This window comes from Thunnus thynnus, chromosome 22 (assembly GCF_963924715.1).
Source record: "Thunnus thynnus chromosome 22, fThuThy2.1, whole genome shotgun sequence".
NCBI lineage: Eukaryota > Metazoa > Chordata > Actinopteri > Scombriformes > Scombridae > Thunnus > Thunnus thynnus.
In genome coordinates, this window is record NC_089538.1 from 11,730,016 (window position 1) to 11,747,981 (window position 17,966).

At 38.6% G+C, this 17,966-nt stretch overlaps 1 protein-coding gene across 6 annotated transcripts in view; it reads left to right on the forward strand.

Moving 5' to 3' along the window:
- Window positions 1-17,966, forward strand: part of LOC137175098 (phospholipid-transporting ATPase ABCA1-like) — a 186,556-nt gene that overhangs the window by 51,656 nt on the left and 116,934 nt on the right. For 5 of the 6 annotated variants that reach the window (XR_010925572.1, XM_067580790.1, XM_067580789.1 and 2 more), the window contains 7 exons: window positions 858-944; window positions 1,079-1,274; window positions 9,260-9,399; window positions 10,148-10,264; window positions 13,531-13,728; window positions 16,557-16,762; window positions 17,220-17,396. Coding sequence is in view for 5 of the 6 variants with exons in the window: in XM_067580790.1 (XP_067436891.1) it covers window positions 858-944; window positions 1,079-1,274; window positions 9,260-9,399; window positions 10,148-10,264; window positions 13,531-13,728; window positions 16,557-16,762; window positions 17,220-17,396 (1,121 nt within the window). In the remaining variant the exon portion in view is untranslated. Of the gene's footprint in view, window positions 1-857; window positions 945-1,078; window positions 1,275-9,259; window positions 9,400-10,147; window positions 10,265-10,556; window positions 11,013-13,530; window positions 13,729-16,556; window positions 16,763-17,219; window positions 17,397-17,966 lie in introns of those variants that run through there. The other variant, XM_067580793.1, reaches the window with a different exon arrangement.

Sequence of the window (17,966 nt, forward strand, 5' to 3'; positions counted from 1 at the left end):
ATAAAGTAGCAACACTGAAATCTCTCAATCCATCAACTGCCTGCTGGTATTTTCAGCTGTTTAGCCCAAAAATTGTCCAGGTTAGATTCCTGGGCCTCTTCTTGATGTCTGCTCTTGATCTCACACTGTATGAAAGTACTTGAGACATAGTGAGTAGCCAGGCTATCATCTAAACTGTGCTTGAATGTTTTTCTTTTTAATGAATGCAGATTTACATATATATATATATATATATATAATATAGTGCTACATATTCCCTTCTTTTTTCTCTCAGGCGTCTGAGCTTCCCACATGTTGCCTTTCTGGACCTTTACCTCGCATACATTTAAGCTTTGTACATTTTATATGCTGAAAGACAATACAGGTGCTCTACAGACAGCCTGTACTTGACACTTGATGCATGAAAATGACAGTGGTTGAAAGGGCATGCCATTTAGATCTTCTAATTGGACTCATACTGTGCACCTTCAGAATGTCACTGTAACACACTGTTAACACTTGTCATTTTAATGCAACTTTTATTAACCAATGCTAGGGGATGACGACGTCAGGATACAATTTACAGGTTCATTCAGGTGTTCATTGTTGTCATACAGTATGGCCAATGAAAAGTCTCATATAGAATAAATATTTTTAGCTAAAGTGTAGACATCACATTGTGATCTCATAAAATGTGATTTCCAAACATAAATGAATATGGAAATTACAATTGTAACTGTATCAACTGGCTATATATATAACATACATATAGGATTTTTTTCACAACATAGTTTAAACTAAGACATTTTTTTTAAACAACAGATACAGCAAAACAGTCCTGCAAGCATAATTTTATACCTCTGCATATCCTTCCTTAGCTCCCTTCAGCTTTGGATCTGAATGCAGCTGACACAGTGACACTGATTGGGAAAACCACTGCAGATGCATTACCAGTGATTCGTGAGGTTAGTGTCGCTGTCATACTTAAATCTACAGTATTTTAGATGGGAATTTATATTTATACAATATAATGAGAGCATTTGGCTATTTTTAAAATATGTATTTTCCCAATTCTTGACTTTTATGGTCTTCTATCCAGATGGCCAGGTTGCGGAACTCCATGATCTTTAAGGCTGCTAGTTCATTGGATTTCCAGGAGGACATGATTGGCAGCATCAATACGTTACTGTGTGGAAAGCAACCTGACTTCAACTCCACCAATATGACCCTCAGTTTACCCTCATCTAGACAGATGGCTAACACTAAGGCAATGTCCTCTATGAGCAACAGTTCCGGTAAGTGCTACAGCAAACTCCTTTTTAAAGCAAAAGCTGTCACACAGTACCAGAGTGTTTTTAATCATGTATACACATTTTATCCTTTCAGCACTGTATGTAGTCATGCTAGCCAGGATGGACGAGATTGGTTATTTTTTCATGATGCACAGTATCACAGGATATGTCAACTGATTTTTGTGAATTATGCAGCCAAAGGCATACTGCATAACTGTGTTGCATTTGAAATAAGGGAACGGCTGGGAATTTTAAATGATACGTATGTGTGGTTTGACAAGTCATGATTGATCAAATAAAACCAGATTTCCTTCCCTTTAGAAACATGTCAGAATCATGATGCTTTGACAAGTTAATGCAGAAAACATGGTGGCTCTACTTTAGCCTTTTAAGTGCACACAAATATCAGTCTACCCATTGTGGTCCTATGAGAATCAGTGGGCATTTTTTGGTTCAGGTATATGTTGTATATAGATTAAAAGTAATTACAACAGGTTAAGTAAGCTGTGCAAAAGATGGTTGGAAATGTGCTCCTATGCAGACAGATTCAATGCAAAGCCCAGTCATTTTGGCATTAAAAAAATGCATGCAGGTGGGGAAAAAAAGCACTGATCCCTATTTTTATGAATTAGCATGATGCACAGTGTAGTCAACTGCACAGGGTGCACAGGATGTGACTACTTGTGCACATCCAGGAACAAGCACCTGTGGCACAGTTGGCACCTGCACCAGAGCTGGAAACTGGGTTTGATTAGGAATTCATTATCGGCGGCTGTGTCAGGGGCTGGCATCAATCAAATCAGCTTTTCTCATTCCCTTTAAAAGCTGTGCACTCCCCACCCTGACATAATGATGTTTTCTTAATGGAGAGGAAAGTCCAGACCAGCTTATCCTAAGTAGAAACTGATGTTGTTATCTGGGTGGCGCATAGTCACAAGAAGCAAATATATGACATCCTAAATATGCACATATGGCACCCCGAATATCCCGCTGAGCACAGATGGTGTCACTAAAACACTTTTTGGTGTTCTTAACTGGTATTTTGTACTATTTAGGCAAAAAATACAACCTCGACAGCCACACTATTAGCGTTTGCAGTCAAATTCTCCAGTGCTGTATTGATTTCATTGAACCTGGCTCAGTTTGTCTGACAGTGGTTAAAATGAGCAGCCGGTTTTCAATTGGAGAGCAGCTAAGTTCAACAGCCATGAGGTAAAAATATAAGTAGTACCAGTATAAGTGTAGTGCCACACTTGACTCTACCTTATATTTACTGTCCAATGAGAATCATATAAATTGTAGAGGTTTTGCTAACAAAAAAAGAAATGTTTTCTATAGAGGATTGGAAGTGAAGATTTTTTGGGAAGGGGCAGTCCAGTGATGCAGAGTGGAGAGAGAACTTTTAAAATGTCCTGGAACTGTCTAAATCGCTAGGTCCAGTGCATCCCGGGATGTCATTGTCTCCCATACTCCTGATGATATGCAGTGTATAAACATGGTAACATGTCGCAGAGTAGCCTCCACAGTTACAGCCAACCAGTCATGTGCTTTGCAGCAGAGTGGTGCTAGTTATGAAAGAATTATTCCAGGAAGGCACATTGGAAGAGACTGTAGTAAATCCACTGGACTTTAAAATTCTGGACCACACCATCCACCTACAATATAGTTGCAGGTGACTGTGCGTTCTCATGGATGTAAGGATTTAATTGATAAAAGGGGAGCAATGATTATACATGCATTTGTGTGTGACAGATACAGTTCTGATATGAATCACCCTTAGATCTGTCCTTCTGCTGACATTACTGTATAAAAGTATGTTTTCGATACGTACATTTGTCTAGCGGTAGAAGATGTAATATCAAAGTGAAACGGGAACACAGTTCATGAACGTAAAAGGTTTATTAATGTGACTCAATTCTGTAAAAGATGAGTGGTTATTTGTAGACCATGTTGCTTGTAAACTCATGGTAGCTGGAACTGTATACATCTAAGTGCTTATCATTTTTTTTTTCCATCAAAATGAGAAAATCTATTTTTCTGCTACAGTCAAAAGTGGACAAGCTTATGTGTCATTTAACGAAAGAGAGAGAGGAAAAAGAGAAAAGGTTACTTATCCTCAAGCATCATATTTGGCAAAAGGTGGCTCGAGGCCTGTTTGTCAGGGCCTGAAGCAGTAAATCATCCCCAAAATACTGAACGATGCCTCACAAATGACTAAGGCTCATCTTTTTGTTTTGAGCAAACATCTTACTCACTCAATCCAGAATGTATTGTTAAAGTAGTGTTGTTCTTCACATAGGTGTTGTCTGGCAAACCTGTCTGTGCTACCATGTAGGTCAAGTTTGTGCAATCTGTGACAGCTGTATCATGTACTTTTGACAGTAATTGTCGAAAGAGACATACAGGGATATGTCCCATGATGTTACTCTGGGTTTCCAGGGAACTTGAAGCATTTTGAAGTTGTCCATGGGCTGAAATTGTTGAAGTGACTTGTTCTAGACAAATTGGCAGCAGTGGAATTGTCTGTATATGTGGATTGTTTATTTTTATCTTCCTCTGGAAGTCAGCAAAAAACAGACTTTATGGATTGTTATACACCTGGATGTTTAAACAAGACCTGACCACGAGTCTGATCTTGATATATGGGTGAATCCTCTCAGACCCAATTCTATTTTTGGTCATTTCCACATGGGGATAAACATTTCTGTTTGTTTTAACTGCATATAATAATCCCCGAGTTGACTTTTCCAGTGTTATTCTGCAAAGCTTCGTCAAGAATTATTGTTAAAATTAACCTGAGATGTGTATATGCTAAGTATTTATATTTCAGTATGAATTCCTTGAGTGTATTTTGTTGAAACCTGCCTCATTTTCTGAAACATGAAACCCCAATGGAACACACACATATATAGACATAATGTAATACAGTGTATTTGCATTACATTACAATTAACTCAATGATATCATTTATTTGTACTACTGCTCACATTTATTTAGGAAATATACAGTTAAGTAGAAATAATTAAAAAAGAAATAATCATCTTCTTATCCAGAAGATTATATGCATATAAACCTTTCTTACTCATGCTGTGAAAAGCAAACACAGTTTTCAAACTATATTTAAAAAAAAAAAAAGAAAGGTAAAATAAAAAGTAACACAGTCATTAAAGGTGGTATTCGGGGCAGCTTTGAAAATCACTGAATATGTTTGTTCCATAAAAAATCCTTGAGAATTAGATCTTCAGTGTAACTTCTTGCAGCCTCATGCTCATTAGAGACCATGCATTCCCGTTTCATTAAATGCCCGCTCTTTGGAGAAAACCGCACAAAATTAGATTTTAATAAGAAGCCTCTGTTCCCTGGGAATAACGTTATACTGTAAAGTGGAATTACATGCTAGTGCCAGCGCAAATTAGCAGAAACATTGTATCACCCATACAAAATAAGCACTAACATCTCTGTTAGCATGCTAATGGCTGTTTTGGTAAGCTGTGGCATTTCATTGTGTTGGTGTATGTACAGTTAAATGAATCTGCAATATGCAGTGTGTCTGCATAATGGCCAATTACAACTCCTTTGTAAGTGTAAAAAGTACACTCAAAGGAATGGTAAAATAGCATTAATAAAGGCCAACACTGAGGTTCTCTAAACGGCTCAGTAATGTTCCCTTCCCAATTAATCCTTGACAGCAAAGGAAAACTTCTGTCATTATTCAGTATAGTCAGGGTGTAACTTTTCTTCCATGACAGTAAACACTCATTTTAAATTGTTACCATTTTAAAATTATCCCAGCAGATTAGCATGAATATGAGATGATTCATATATACCTACATTTATTATAAGAAGTGTGTCGAAAGATATTTTGCAAATGTATTTTAAGGCTCTTAAACATATGACCCATTTTGGAAGTTGCTATTTTTCTCGTGTTGTTGTTAAATTGGACATCAGTTGGCACAATATGGAGTATCTGAATGGGTTGGCTCCATTTTTCTTGTTAAACAGAGGTAGTCAAATATAGTTGAAGCAGTAGCACCATGACATTGGTTATGTGACTTGACTGCTTATCATTTTGAATTAAAAGGTGAGTATTTTGCACCTACAACAACCATAAACCTTTTACATTAATGCATCTTCTGCTAATCTGTCAAAATAATAATAAAGCCCTCTTTCATTTAGCATTGTCCTGAATGTCGCTCTGGTGTGATTTTCTCAGACATTGCTTAGATATTTCAATACTCATACTGTCATCATCAAAGTATTGTGTGTCTTTGTGTGAATAATTAGTAATTGGTACCCTTTATTTTGAGTTTTAAATACATCCCTTTATGTGTCTATCATGCCAATAGTTGGGAGTGAGAGAAGCTCGTCTTATTCTACTGAATGTCATAGAGGCCTCTCTCTGTCTCCTGTGAGAGAGTGACTTCAATGACATTTATTCAAGCTTATTTGACTTCCTGCTAGAACGCTGTAAAGACAGCAGTTGATTTGTACTGCTTGTAAGAAATAAGAAATGTGTGGGGTATTTCACTTAAGGCTGGCATGTCACATCCAGCGTACACGTGCACATGTCTGTCTGAGTGTGTACATGCTTGTGTGCCTCTGGCTGTGCATCGCATAAAATGCCTGAATTGAGTATTACAAACCTAGTGTAATATCCTTTTCTCTGTGTGCGCACGCGCAAACGCGTGTCTGCATGTGATTGCATGTGCGAGACAGTGTGTGTGTGTGTAGCAACCAGCATTTGTAACGTGTCGACGGCGCTGTCTCACTGTAGTGCCGAATTGAGGCCATCTCCAGGGTGCAACTCAAATTGATTAAATTTGCCAGGTAAGTTGAGGGGCTGACTTCAGGCTCCAAGCAATTATTTGACTGTAGCTAAACCTGGTGTAAAGAACAGATTCTCTTGTTCTTTCATACCGCCGTTTTGCAATAAAGTAAAGATATGTTGTCAAAAAGAAGCTCAGCTCTGGAGAATGTGTAACCTCTGTAATCCGATGCTCCCTTTAGCACACAAAATATCAAAAACTGATCTATCTCTCCATCTTTGCTGTCTATTCTCATTATCACTGGTATAATTATCTTTATGAAATATATGTGACGGGTATACAGTATTTATTAGTGTGTGTAGCAACCTAAAAGCTCGAGCAAATTTTGTATAGATTTGTGGAGAGCCTAGGTAAATGGAAATCGCTATAGACCTTCTTGTAGTACAAAGGGTCCCCAGGACATTCTGCTCAAGAAGTTGATGAGACATGGATCGAAGAACCTCTTACAGAAGCTGCATTTGTTAACCACAGTAAAGTTTAGACTTTTATTATAACATATAGGGAATAAATATTTTCCTGTGAAGGAAATATATATGCAGTTCGCCCCAATTCACACACTAGATGTCTCTACCTCAAAGTGAAAGCACCCAATTTTCAGGATAAAAGCAAAATCAGAGAAAAGTGGTATAAAATGCAGTACCAGTCAAAAGTTTGGACATACCTTCCCATTCCCTTGGATGAGAAGGTGTATCCAAACTTTTGACTGGTACTGTACATGTAATTTCGATTATTTAACCTTTTAATAATTTTGTTACCCTCTTATCTTGGTACCCCACGGGTGTTCTCAACCCTCAGGTCGGGAACCACTTAAAGGTGCTATAAGTTGATCAGTCTACTCTGCCCTCTCTTGTTCAGTTCCTCTCCACTCCACTTTATTGTTAATGTATCTGCAGGTGCCAGTGGCTTCTTGCTAAGAGGGAAATTTACTACAAGCCCTTTAATCAGACTGTTATTGAACTGCATAACATCAAAATTCTCTCCAATGAATAATTACAAGTGTACTTTTTTTCTTAAATACCAAAAATCTTACTATTAGGAGTCTCTTTTTCTAGACACCTAACAGCACAGAGCCACTGAGGTGTTTCTCACATAAAATGTTCTGTCTTCAAGTGTCATGATTGCAGGAAGTGGCATCTGTGCAGTCTGTAGAGGGAACAGCTGGCCAGAGTCAGACTAAGAGGTGGCTATTAGCTCTCCTCACACAGACCTCCCAGGAGCACCTGGGAGAGATGGCCAGCAGGCAGTGAAAATTGCACTAAAAATGGCTACTAAAATCTCCCCGATTGGGGTAAATGGTTGCTCTGGTGAGATGAGAAGAAGTGGAAGATTGGGGTCTTGTTCTTGTCTTGATGAAATGAAAAACAATATTGGAAAAAAGCATGGATGTGAATGACAAGGGTCTGAACATAAAGGACAGTTAGTAACAGATCAAAAAGCCAGACGGACATATTGACTGGCAGACTTCACATCTACTTGATCAATTGTCTGATGAACTACAGCACTACAAGAATCCCACTTTATCTGTCAGAACAAGCCAGGTGCAACCTGAAACTTTCTACCCACCCCAGACTGCATTCTACGCAGTGCAGGTCCTCATGTAACCTATTCAGCGCTCTCCCAACCTGGCAATATTCACGTTGGCAGATCATTTAAATTAGTAATGATCCTACTGCTGCTGAGCATATTGACTTTTTTTTTTCTCTGCTCCACAGAAGCTTTTGCTTATGTACTCAGGTCTGAGCTCTTGGCTTGTCTCTTCCTCTGTCTGTGCGTTTTCAAAGTAATAACCCCCAACTTCTAGTAAATACGTCCACTTTGCAACTCTCTGGTCAAAAAAACGGCAGTAGACCCAATATCCAGTTTATGAATGCATTTCATTGATGATGATAAATGTCCTAAATATCGCAGGATAGTCCAAAAAATCTTCCTAATGTCTGTGGAAGCAGCGTTAATTATGTGTTTTATCAGATGGCATTACTGTAGGTAGTAAGCTGTCTTGTGCTAAAACTTTATTAACAGTAATTCCAATCCAGATATACAATAATTGCTCTAAATTGTCATTTAAGGGCTCACATATTGTGACATTTTTAAGTATCTTCACATCTTCAGAGCTCCAAAGTGTGAAAAAAACACCTGTACCTGATTAGCTATACCTGAGAGTCCCACTCAAACAATAAAAAATAATAATAAACTTTATTTATGAGACTTTTCTCAACAAGATTCAAAAGAGCTATACTGAGAATACGCATATATAAAGACATCAATAAAACCAAAGGTGCATACAAGCCAAAACAAAAAGCAAATCTTACATATTAACAAAAAAATGTATAGTGTATTACCCCTCTCACATGACTCTTAATGATACTGTATGTAGTAACAAACTAACTGAACACTTCCTGTTCAACACTCATCCTCCTATGCATCATTTTGTGTTGGGATCTGTTGGGTTGAAGTACTCTTAAAACTGTTGCAAAGTCATCACTTCATAAAAAACAACACTGCAACACATCAAGACGGTTTAGGCTAAATGGACAAACAAAAATCTTAAATTAGACTAGAATGGGAATAGTCATTAGTTGTAGTTTTTGGTGATAAGTATCTGTTCTGAAGTGCTGTGATTGCATCAATACTGTGTACTTTCCAGAAATTGTTACTGCTTTCTCTTTACTCGCGTTGCACTTACAACATGTTTTGCTGTGTCAGTGTTGCTTTTTTCACTTATCAGCAAACATGCAGACTTAGATTCATGAAAATGTTTAATGCAAATATTATTTAACATGCTATACTAGAAATATGATATATTTGTCACTACATTATAAAAAAATATGTCTCGCTTAGTAATGAATATGATATTAAAAGGTCAAGGTATAATGAAACTGTGTTCATATTTGCTCACTCTGGATTGAGAAAAAGTATTGAGAGGGTTGTTATGGTAGCCACATATGAATTGCAGCCTTATGTGCAATATTTATCATGTTTGCTTCTTGGGTGCTGCAAATTCTATGATTTCTTACAGATCAAACGGCTTGTTTCTCCTCTTTCCTCCTGTCCCATGAAAGAGCATATTCACAGAATGCAACCAGGATTAGGAAATTTAGAAGTATTTTCTCGGACTTGCCTCGACTTTCTCTGTCTTCTCTCCTCTCCCCGTCTCCTCTCTAGACGCTTTTTGTCAGACTCTCGTCGACACCCTGGAGGGCACACCTGGTTTACGATACATTTGGAGCACCTTCAAGCCGTTATTGCAAGGGAAAGTCCTCTACACACCTGATACACCTGCTGCTCGCCTCGTGGTGAAAGAGGTAAGTTAAGCGAGAGAGAAAATTGTAAATATTAAAACACATACACCAGCCTACTAACATATTTACACTGACTTTTCATCTTACTTGAAAAGTAGCAGAATGTTTTGCTCATACCAGTGTAAGTAAAGCTACAAAAAATAAGATATTTGTATTTATTTGAATTTTCTGTTTGCGCAGGAACAAGCCAATTACAGGTGAACGTGTGAAGATGCTTCCAGTGGGGAGAATGAATCACCACACAAAGTTAGCACCTAGGGAAGAAAAAGGAAAATCAAACAATAGTTAGTCAGGAGGTTCGTTTATGGAACCTGGTGATTGTAATGTATTTTCATGACATGACTTTTTCTCCAAGATATTAACATCATTTTGATAACTGCACAAGCAAAACAAACAACAGGCGGGTAGTGCAGGTTTTTCATCGAGAATACTTAATGAGCACGAGCAAAATCTGCCGACTTCACAGCGAGCAGCTCGGTGTTGGCGCAGGAGGCCCTCTTCACACCAGTCAGATTGTTTACAAGTCAATGTTCAGGGGTAAATAAGCCCATTTACATTTGTCACCATAGGGGGTGGCAGTGTTACAATGTGATGAGTTCCTCCAGGGATTAGGTGAAATGTGCACATGTGGAGTACTTTACATGTCTGAATTGGCTCAGAGCGAATGGAAAAGACTCAGCGGGTATGCTTTCAGTCAGGCAAAGGTGAGATGAATGTGTTGTTAAACATTGTTTTTCTTTTTTTGTTTCAGGCAAATAGCACATTCAATGCCTTGGCTATGTTGAAAGACCTGGCTGATTCATGGGAGGTACTCGGGCCACGTGTCTGGAATTTCTTTCAAAATAGCACCCAAGTCAACACATTACGGGTAAGATTCCTCACCAGAAATAGAATTAAGGAGCATGATAAAGAGTGACCTAAATCACTGCATTTTGTAGGAATTAAATATTAAAAGTAAGCATGTAGTTTGTCAACAGAGACAAGTTTCAGAGAATAATAAAAAATGTAATGTACTGTATGTAGAGACATTAAGAATTTACAGTAATTCAAATTTAATACATAAAATTGAACCATCAATATGTTTCTTTCGAAGGCTCAAAAAACAGTTGTACAGTACAAATGGAGGGTTCATCATTTTCCAGTTATTTTTTGTTTGTTTTTTTTGATTGTTTTTATTTAAATATGTCTGGTATTTTTGCCTTTGTTTCATAGTGACAGTAGAGATATAGCCAGGAAGGCAGAGGGGTACAAGATGCAACAAAGTTCCTTTTTTTGGAAATTTGGATCGAAAAATTAATCAGTGCAAGAATCCAGGTGAAACTGAGATTGTACAAACACTGTTAGAGGTTCAAAGATATAAGCACAATCTTAGAGGAACAGCCAGGATGGCGTCCACATTCACCAGCGCCATCTTTCTCTTGTTTGTTTAGTTTAGAATGACTCTGGCACCTCCTTATAAGCAGCTTATTTGCACGTCTTTGTTAATTTTTTTTCTCTACTACATTTTCTGAGCTGCATGAACTGTGAGACAGCGGCAACAACTTTTGAAAGCATGAGGAGATATTCTACAGTAAAATCCCTGTGGGAAAACCCATCAGCTCCTTTTAAAAATGCAGGTATTTCTCAGTAAAAATATGTAAAAAAAGAAAATAGTGAGCCTTATATATATATATATACTGCAGGTGAGAATATACATGTCATGTATATCAATTTGTTGCACCTTCTGTTAGATATGGAAACCGAGGGAGGGAAAGTAATTATGGATAAGTGCAGGATAATTTCCATCCTGGCAGAAAGGATTATCTATAGAAGTAGAGGACATGGACACTTCGCCGCCACTTCTCTCTCCTTCCCTCCCTCCCTCAATGTCCCCTTCTCTCTCTCTCTCTCTCTCTCTTTGCCTCTCGCTGTATTTCCTCGACACTGACATTACTCCAGTGTCACTCCAAATGAGCTTATAGGCAGCTGGAGGGAAGCAGACATTGGGAGCTCCATATAGCCAGGGTATTCATTACCCTAGCCCTAACCTTTACACAAATGGGCTGGCAATCCTCCTTTGTCTTCATTTTCTACCCAGCCTGGTGCTCTCTCTCCCCCTCTCTCTCTCTCTCACTCTCTCTCTCTCTTCGCCTCTTGCCATGAAGCTGGTGGCTTTGAAGCTTTGTCATCCTCAGAGGTCCTTCAAGGTCGCAGACACGTTTTACGTTGATGGACCAATTACCATCACAACCACAACTACATTTGAGATAGAAGATTTAGGGTGTAGAGCTGAATAGAAGGACATACTCTACTGTAGTGAAATAGCTTAGAAATAAAAGTGGCTAAAAATATATTCTGCACAACTACATGGTGTTTACACTTTAGCTAAATGCTTTATATTTACAGTGCCATTTGAGAAACACTGTTGCACTTTCATGTAACCTGTCACCCATGAAAGAAAACACTGTATGGATTGGACTGACTTAATTTGCCATTGGGACCTGCCCTGCTTTAAAATGCAAGAGAATAAGTTAATCTTCCTCACTAGAAGACCCTCTCATGAAAAATAATTTAATTTGACACATGACCAACATGGCTAAATGGCATAATCTGAAACTTTTTGCCCCCAAATGCCATTTAGTCACATGTAGTCGTAACTGTATGACGATATCAAATAGCGAGGCAGTTTAACAGTTAGCCAGCATGACTATTGTACTACAATTTCAAAATGTCTTACAGACTTTAGAATACACACATTTTTGATGGGTCATGTCCTTAATGTGGCACCCACTAAGATGGATGTACTGATTTTTTAAAAGGTCAAACACAGCATAGAGATTACTTAATTTGACACTTTGTCCTTAAATTAAGCAGAATGTCATCAGAAGTGTTGACACTGAAATGCCACTGAGCACAGTGGCCAGAATATATCTGAATCTCAACACAGAATTTTGCACTTTAGAGGCCCACTTCTCAATTGACATACAAGTGCCCTTTGCTCACCAAAAGTCACACATTTTAGTCCAGTTTTAAATGCGAGCCATGTATGGTAAATTCAACTACATGGGGCTCGAACCGGAATGCAGACCATTTGGGCTCAGCGTTGGAAAAGGGTGCTGCACGAGATACTGTATGTATTTTTGTGGGTTCTAAAATAACAAATGGTATTGAATGGGTGATTTAAACATATTATCTCTCAGTGGATTGAAGCTCCTTCTCAGTACTCCCCTGTGGACACGACAGGCAAATTATCACTGTTATGTTCAGTTTTTAGTTTATGTAGTAATACGGTCATAACAGTAACACTGTCATGTTACTACTTGGGCGTTAAATTCACGGCAGCAGAAAACTAAGCAAATATTGGGTGGAAGTGAGGGGAATGACTGTGGCTACTAAATAGAGGGCAACACATTTTAACCAACAAGTAGGAGTAAAATTACCTTATTATGCAAGAGCTATTGTTTGTGGATCTTGGAACTATTTATTTTTTGTGACAAAAATACATGTATTATATGTTTGCAGGGCTTAAATACAACAAGGTTATATTTGGTCCCAGACCAACATATCACCTTTATTGCATCATAAGAGCAATTGCAGCTTGATCCGTGACCTGAGATGACTTGGAGAGGCTACGCATACAGTACATGTTTCTTATCATTAGTGAAGGGGATTTAGAGGGAGGATTTGCATTTTCCTGTGTCAATTTTGTGCTTTTGTATGCTGTTTGTGTGTTCACGTGTGTGTGTGTGTGTGTTTGTGTACTGGCAGAGTCTAATTAGCAGCATGTTGAATATATTTTCACACTCTGGGCCTTTAATGTATGTCCGTACCATGCAAATATGCATATTTGTGTGTGTGTGTGTATGTGTGTACACATACATACTTTATGCTGTACATAAGAACTTCAGCTTGAGCATGAAGTTAAATTGTGCCGTAAAGCTCCTAATTAATTCTGCAATAAAATGGATTTCAGCACCAGCAAAGAACAAAGCTGACTTCCCATGCTTTCTCTTCTAATATGAATAGTACATTGTGGTCTGAGACACTTTGGCCCTTGTTCAGATTGCATTGCATTCATGCTGCATTAATTCTAAACCTCTCACTAGTAACCTGAGTAACTATAACTAAACACCATCTTCTTGCCTTTGAAATCAGGCTTTACTGGCAAATCCACTGTTTGCTGCTGCCCTCAACCAGCGTCTCAATGGCACAGGATGGACAGCAGAGCTGCTGGCCAACTTCTTGTACAACGGGCCTCCAGAGGATCGTCCAGTCGGCATGCCGCCCAGTGACTGGCGGGATGTTTACAACAGCACTACCCAAATCCTGAAGCTTCTCTCCAACTTCCTTGGTGTAAGTAATTCTTTTGTTTGTGCTTTTATTAAATACAAAGTACCTCACAAACATGACTTCCAGCTCACTCATGCACAAGAGGGTTGTCAGAGCTCCACAGTAAAGTGAAACATGTGGTTTTAAGAAAATAGGCTGTTCTAAAGCATTTGAGATATTTAGAAACATAACTCTCACTGGTAAGGAAATTGGCTATAAATAGTTTTTTTCTTTTTTCTTCCCTCCCACCACTGTTCTCTTTTAGCCTCTTACCTGTATACTATTTATCCGAATTCACCTGATATTACCCGTGAGGTTTCATTGATAGGAGTTGGCGCTGAAAACAAGTGATGTATGACCTTTTAAAGTGCTCAAACGAAACTTTCTTTCGATAAAAGTAAGTTGATAAATTCTGATGTATCAGCTCTCTTTCCTGGGTTGTTGGTTTGCTAAAGACAAGATCCAGAATAGCTTACTTAAGCCACGCTGAGCCACTGCAGCAGCATCTTACACATTAAATATAGATGACAATTTATTTTTCAGGTCAGGATATGTAAACAGTTTGCAGTGTCAGCTATTCATTCATTCATTACTGCCTATACTTTCACTTACAGAGTTAAGACAGTGATCTGTTAAAAGTTCTGTATCTCTTACATTACAACTACACCTTCACTTATTCTTGTATCTTTCTTTTCATGACACACAACTCTGGTAGAAGCACCAATGTTGCTACAGAATGTAGGCTCACTTTGCATCTAAGACACAATGTGTCCATGTTTAGCACAGTGCTTTTTTTTTTGTTTCTTAGTTCTTTTGTTGAATGAACATGCTGTGTCTGTAGTCTGCTGCTGTTAAAGCTAAAATCAAGACTTTTCCAGATGACATGTAGATTTTGTTATCTTGCTCAGTCTATCAGCTTTTGTGCATAGCAAGAAAGGAAAAGACTTTGGTCTTTTATTCATAAAACTTTAATATCCTTGACTTGGCAAACTGTCAAATACACAGGAAGCTCTGTCACTAGTTTGCTTGCATGATAATCATGAAAAAAAACATTGTTATGTACTATAGCGGATCTGTAACACAGATTGGTGTCTCTAAGTAGGAACACACACACACACAGTTGACATTGATGTATTGATCTGTGGCACAGTTTGCAGCAAAACCCTCTTTCTCTACATTCTGTGATCAAACACATGTACAAATCCCATCCACACCCCCTGCCACACACACACTCACATACTATCAATCCACAGGCAGGTACAATGGCAAGTTGGGCCCTTGGGGTCAGCTGTATGTGGTCAATGAAATTCCAAGATAATGTAATGTATTTTCTTTACTAATGGAAATTGCATTTCTCAAAATAGATCCCGGGATAGAGATAGTTATTGGACAACCTTTACTGTACCCTCTTCATGTCTTTGTGTGTATACAGTGTAGGGAAACGGAGAGCTTATTTTAGTCTAGGGCTGAACAGTACATAGATTCAGCACATCATACTTTGATGGATGAATTATAAAAAGGCAAATAAGGTCCACCATACATGTATATGTATTTATATATATATGTTTTTTTTTTCATGACTAATCTTAAATACAGACGGTCTATTCTGGTGCTTATTGAGAATCCTGCAATGTTCAACAGTAATGCTTTGCTTAAACGACAAGGACACTTCTATACATGTCAACCTAAGTGGAATCTGAAGATGACTACATTGTACAAGCTATTGTATCGCCCAAGTACTTCCTCAGATGCACAGATTGAGTTGATTTTGACCCATGTTAATCCTATCATTTAACTAACTGTCAACAGCACCCTCACGGCCTATACAACCATGACGCAATCATGAATGCACAGCTGCATGTGTTGCACTGGATGTTCCTCTGAATTAGGCCAATATGGGATTGGCAAGCTATTAGTGAGGCCAGTTTCTCAGTCCAGTCTGAGTCAGATTATTGATATCAGAAGGCTTAGCCTTAGCCGCTGGCCCAGTGGTTCAAGACAAAAAAAAAAGCCTGAGAAATGCCCTTTCTCCATTTTGTAACATCATAGCTGGTAAGACTTGTTGTGACAAAAAACAATGCCAGTGTTTAAAGATGGTACAGAGAACAGTTTAAATACAGATGACCATTTGTTAGCAATATGTTTATTTACTGTAACTAAAATACTTAAAATTTTACTACTACTTAGTTTAATGAAGATCTATTATGATATAATTTTAATCAACTGATATGGTAGTTAGTATGAAACTCTGTCACCTGTGAAGGATACTAACACATTTTGACAGAGGTCCAAAATCTGGGTTTACATAATGATACCACTGCAGTGCAGTGATATTCTCACTAGTCTGCACTAAACAAATGTTTTTGCTGTGGTATTTTGTTTCCCACCATAGCTTGATATAGAATTCAGACTAGAGCATCCTGGGGGAGAAATGATAAAACTATTGCTGCACTGACGTGTGGACAGCTGTCAGGTGTGACTGCCTCCCAGGATGGCTAGCTCATTATCGTCTCATGAAACAGAGGGACAAGGCTACAGAACAGGGAGTGCTAGTGAGGCTGTATCTCATTTGCTTGTCTCTGCTGAAGCCCAAAACATTTCCCACCCCCTGGCAGCTCCAGATAATTTGGAACTACACTCTGCGTGGTTTAGTCAACAGCTTAGTGATACTTTTTGCTAAAAATCCATCTGCCATTCTGCCAGTGAGTTCATGCCTCCCTGTTTTATTTCCTATTTTGTGGATTCTAAGATGTATATAAAAAGTGAATGATTTATTGTAAGAAGATTAAGATGATATAAAAGTAGAATCATTTTCCTGGAGGCATTTCTGTGATATTTCTATTTGTTTACAGTGTTTAGACCTGAACAAGTTTGAGGCAGCCCCCAGTGAAAGCCATCTGGTAACCAAAGCCTTGCAGCTTCTGAAGAATGATACGTACTGGGCCGGCGTTGTCTTTGAAAACCTCCAGCCGTACTCCGGCCAACCCCCTCCTTATGTCAAGTACAAAATCCGCATGGACATTGATGAGGCAGAGCGCACCAACAAAGTGAAAGACAGGTATGTAACCCAGCTCTGCTTCTCTGCTTTATACAAATGAGAGACGGTCATAATACCCATTAAAATAACACATTCCATAGCTACTGTTGAGGGAATAGTTTGATATTTTGAGAAGCCACCTTCTTGCTGAGAGTTAGATGAGAAGATTGATACCAATCTCCTAGCTTGGCTCTGTCCAAAGATAATGGTTAGTAATTAGACAAATGAGATAAAACGTGTTAATTAGTGAGCTAGAGGTGCTGGTTGGCAGATTTCTCTTTAGCTTTGGACAGAGCTGTTTCCCTCCGATTGCGGTCTTTATGCTAAGTTAAGCTTTTTTTTGTCTTTTAAAGTGTACTGTGGTAAAATATGACCTCTAAAAACAGTCATGATACTCATGACAGTATTTCTGACTGTTCTGGTTGCAGTTTACTCGACCTTTGCTAAGACAGATTATGGTGTGTCTTCTTTTAATAAGGTTATGGTCTCCTGGAGCCCGAGACAACTCCTTTAACGACCTGCGCTATATATGGGGAGGCTTTGCCTACCTGCAGGATATGATGGACCATGGCATTATACGAACACAGACATCAAAGACCCAACCCCTTGGTGTTTTCGCCCAGCAAATGCCATACCCTTGCTTCGTGGATGACGTGTGAGTACCAAAGCTTCTATTTCTCAGCCTTGTCATTAGAAGAAGAGGAAGAAGGTATTACAGCAATAAAATTCTGCTCACCCTGGGGAGTTGCCACTCACTGCCACCACACAGTTGAGTTACGGTCTTATCTGTCACTTTTGCTCTCCAGATTTCCCTGTGGAAACTTTAAGATACTTTCTCTTATTTGTCTATGTGTTTCTTTATATCTGTGTTGCTCCTCTGCTAGTGTTTTACGCTCTCACTGATCATAGATGTGGGGACTAAGGTAGGCAACTCCTCTAATAATGTCAATGTCAATGTATCCTTCAGGATACATTTAATCATGAATAGAGGGTCAGCAAGGGACCAGAAATGAATGAAGGCAGTAAAAGGGAAACATTGGGCCAAAACTATTGATTTTAGACAAACCACAGGAAATACCTGAATAGTTGATGGATGCTGAATTATTTAAGCAACCGACTTGAGTCCTCTCCGTCCTTGTATTTCCGAGGCATTTTATTCTCAACAAAGTGAGCGTACCGTACCCCCCTCCCCCTCCACAACCAATCTCACATAGCTCCGTCATTT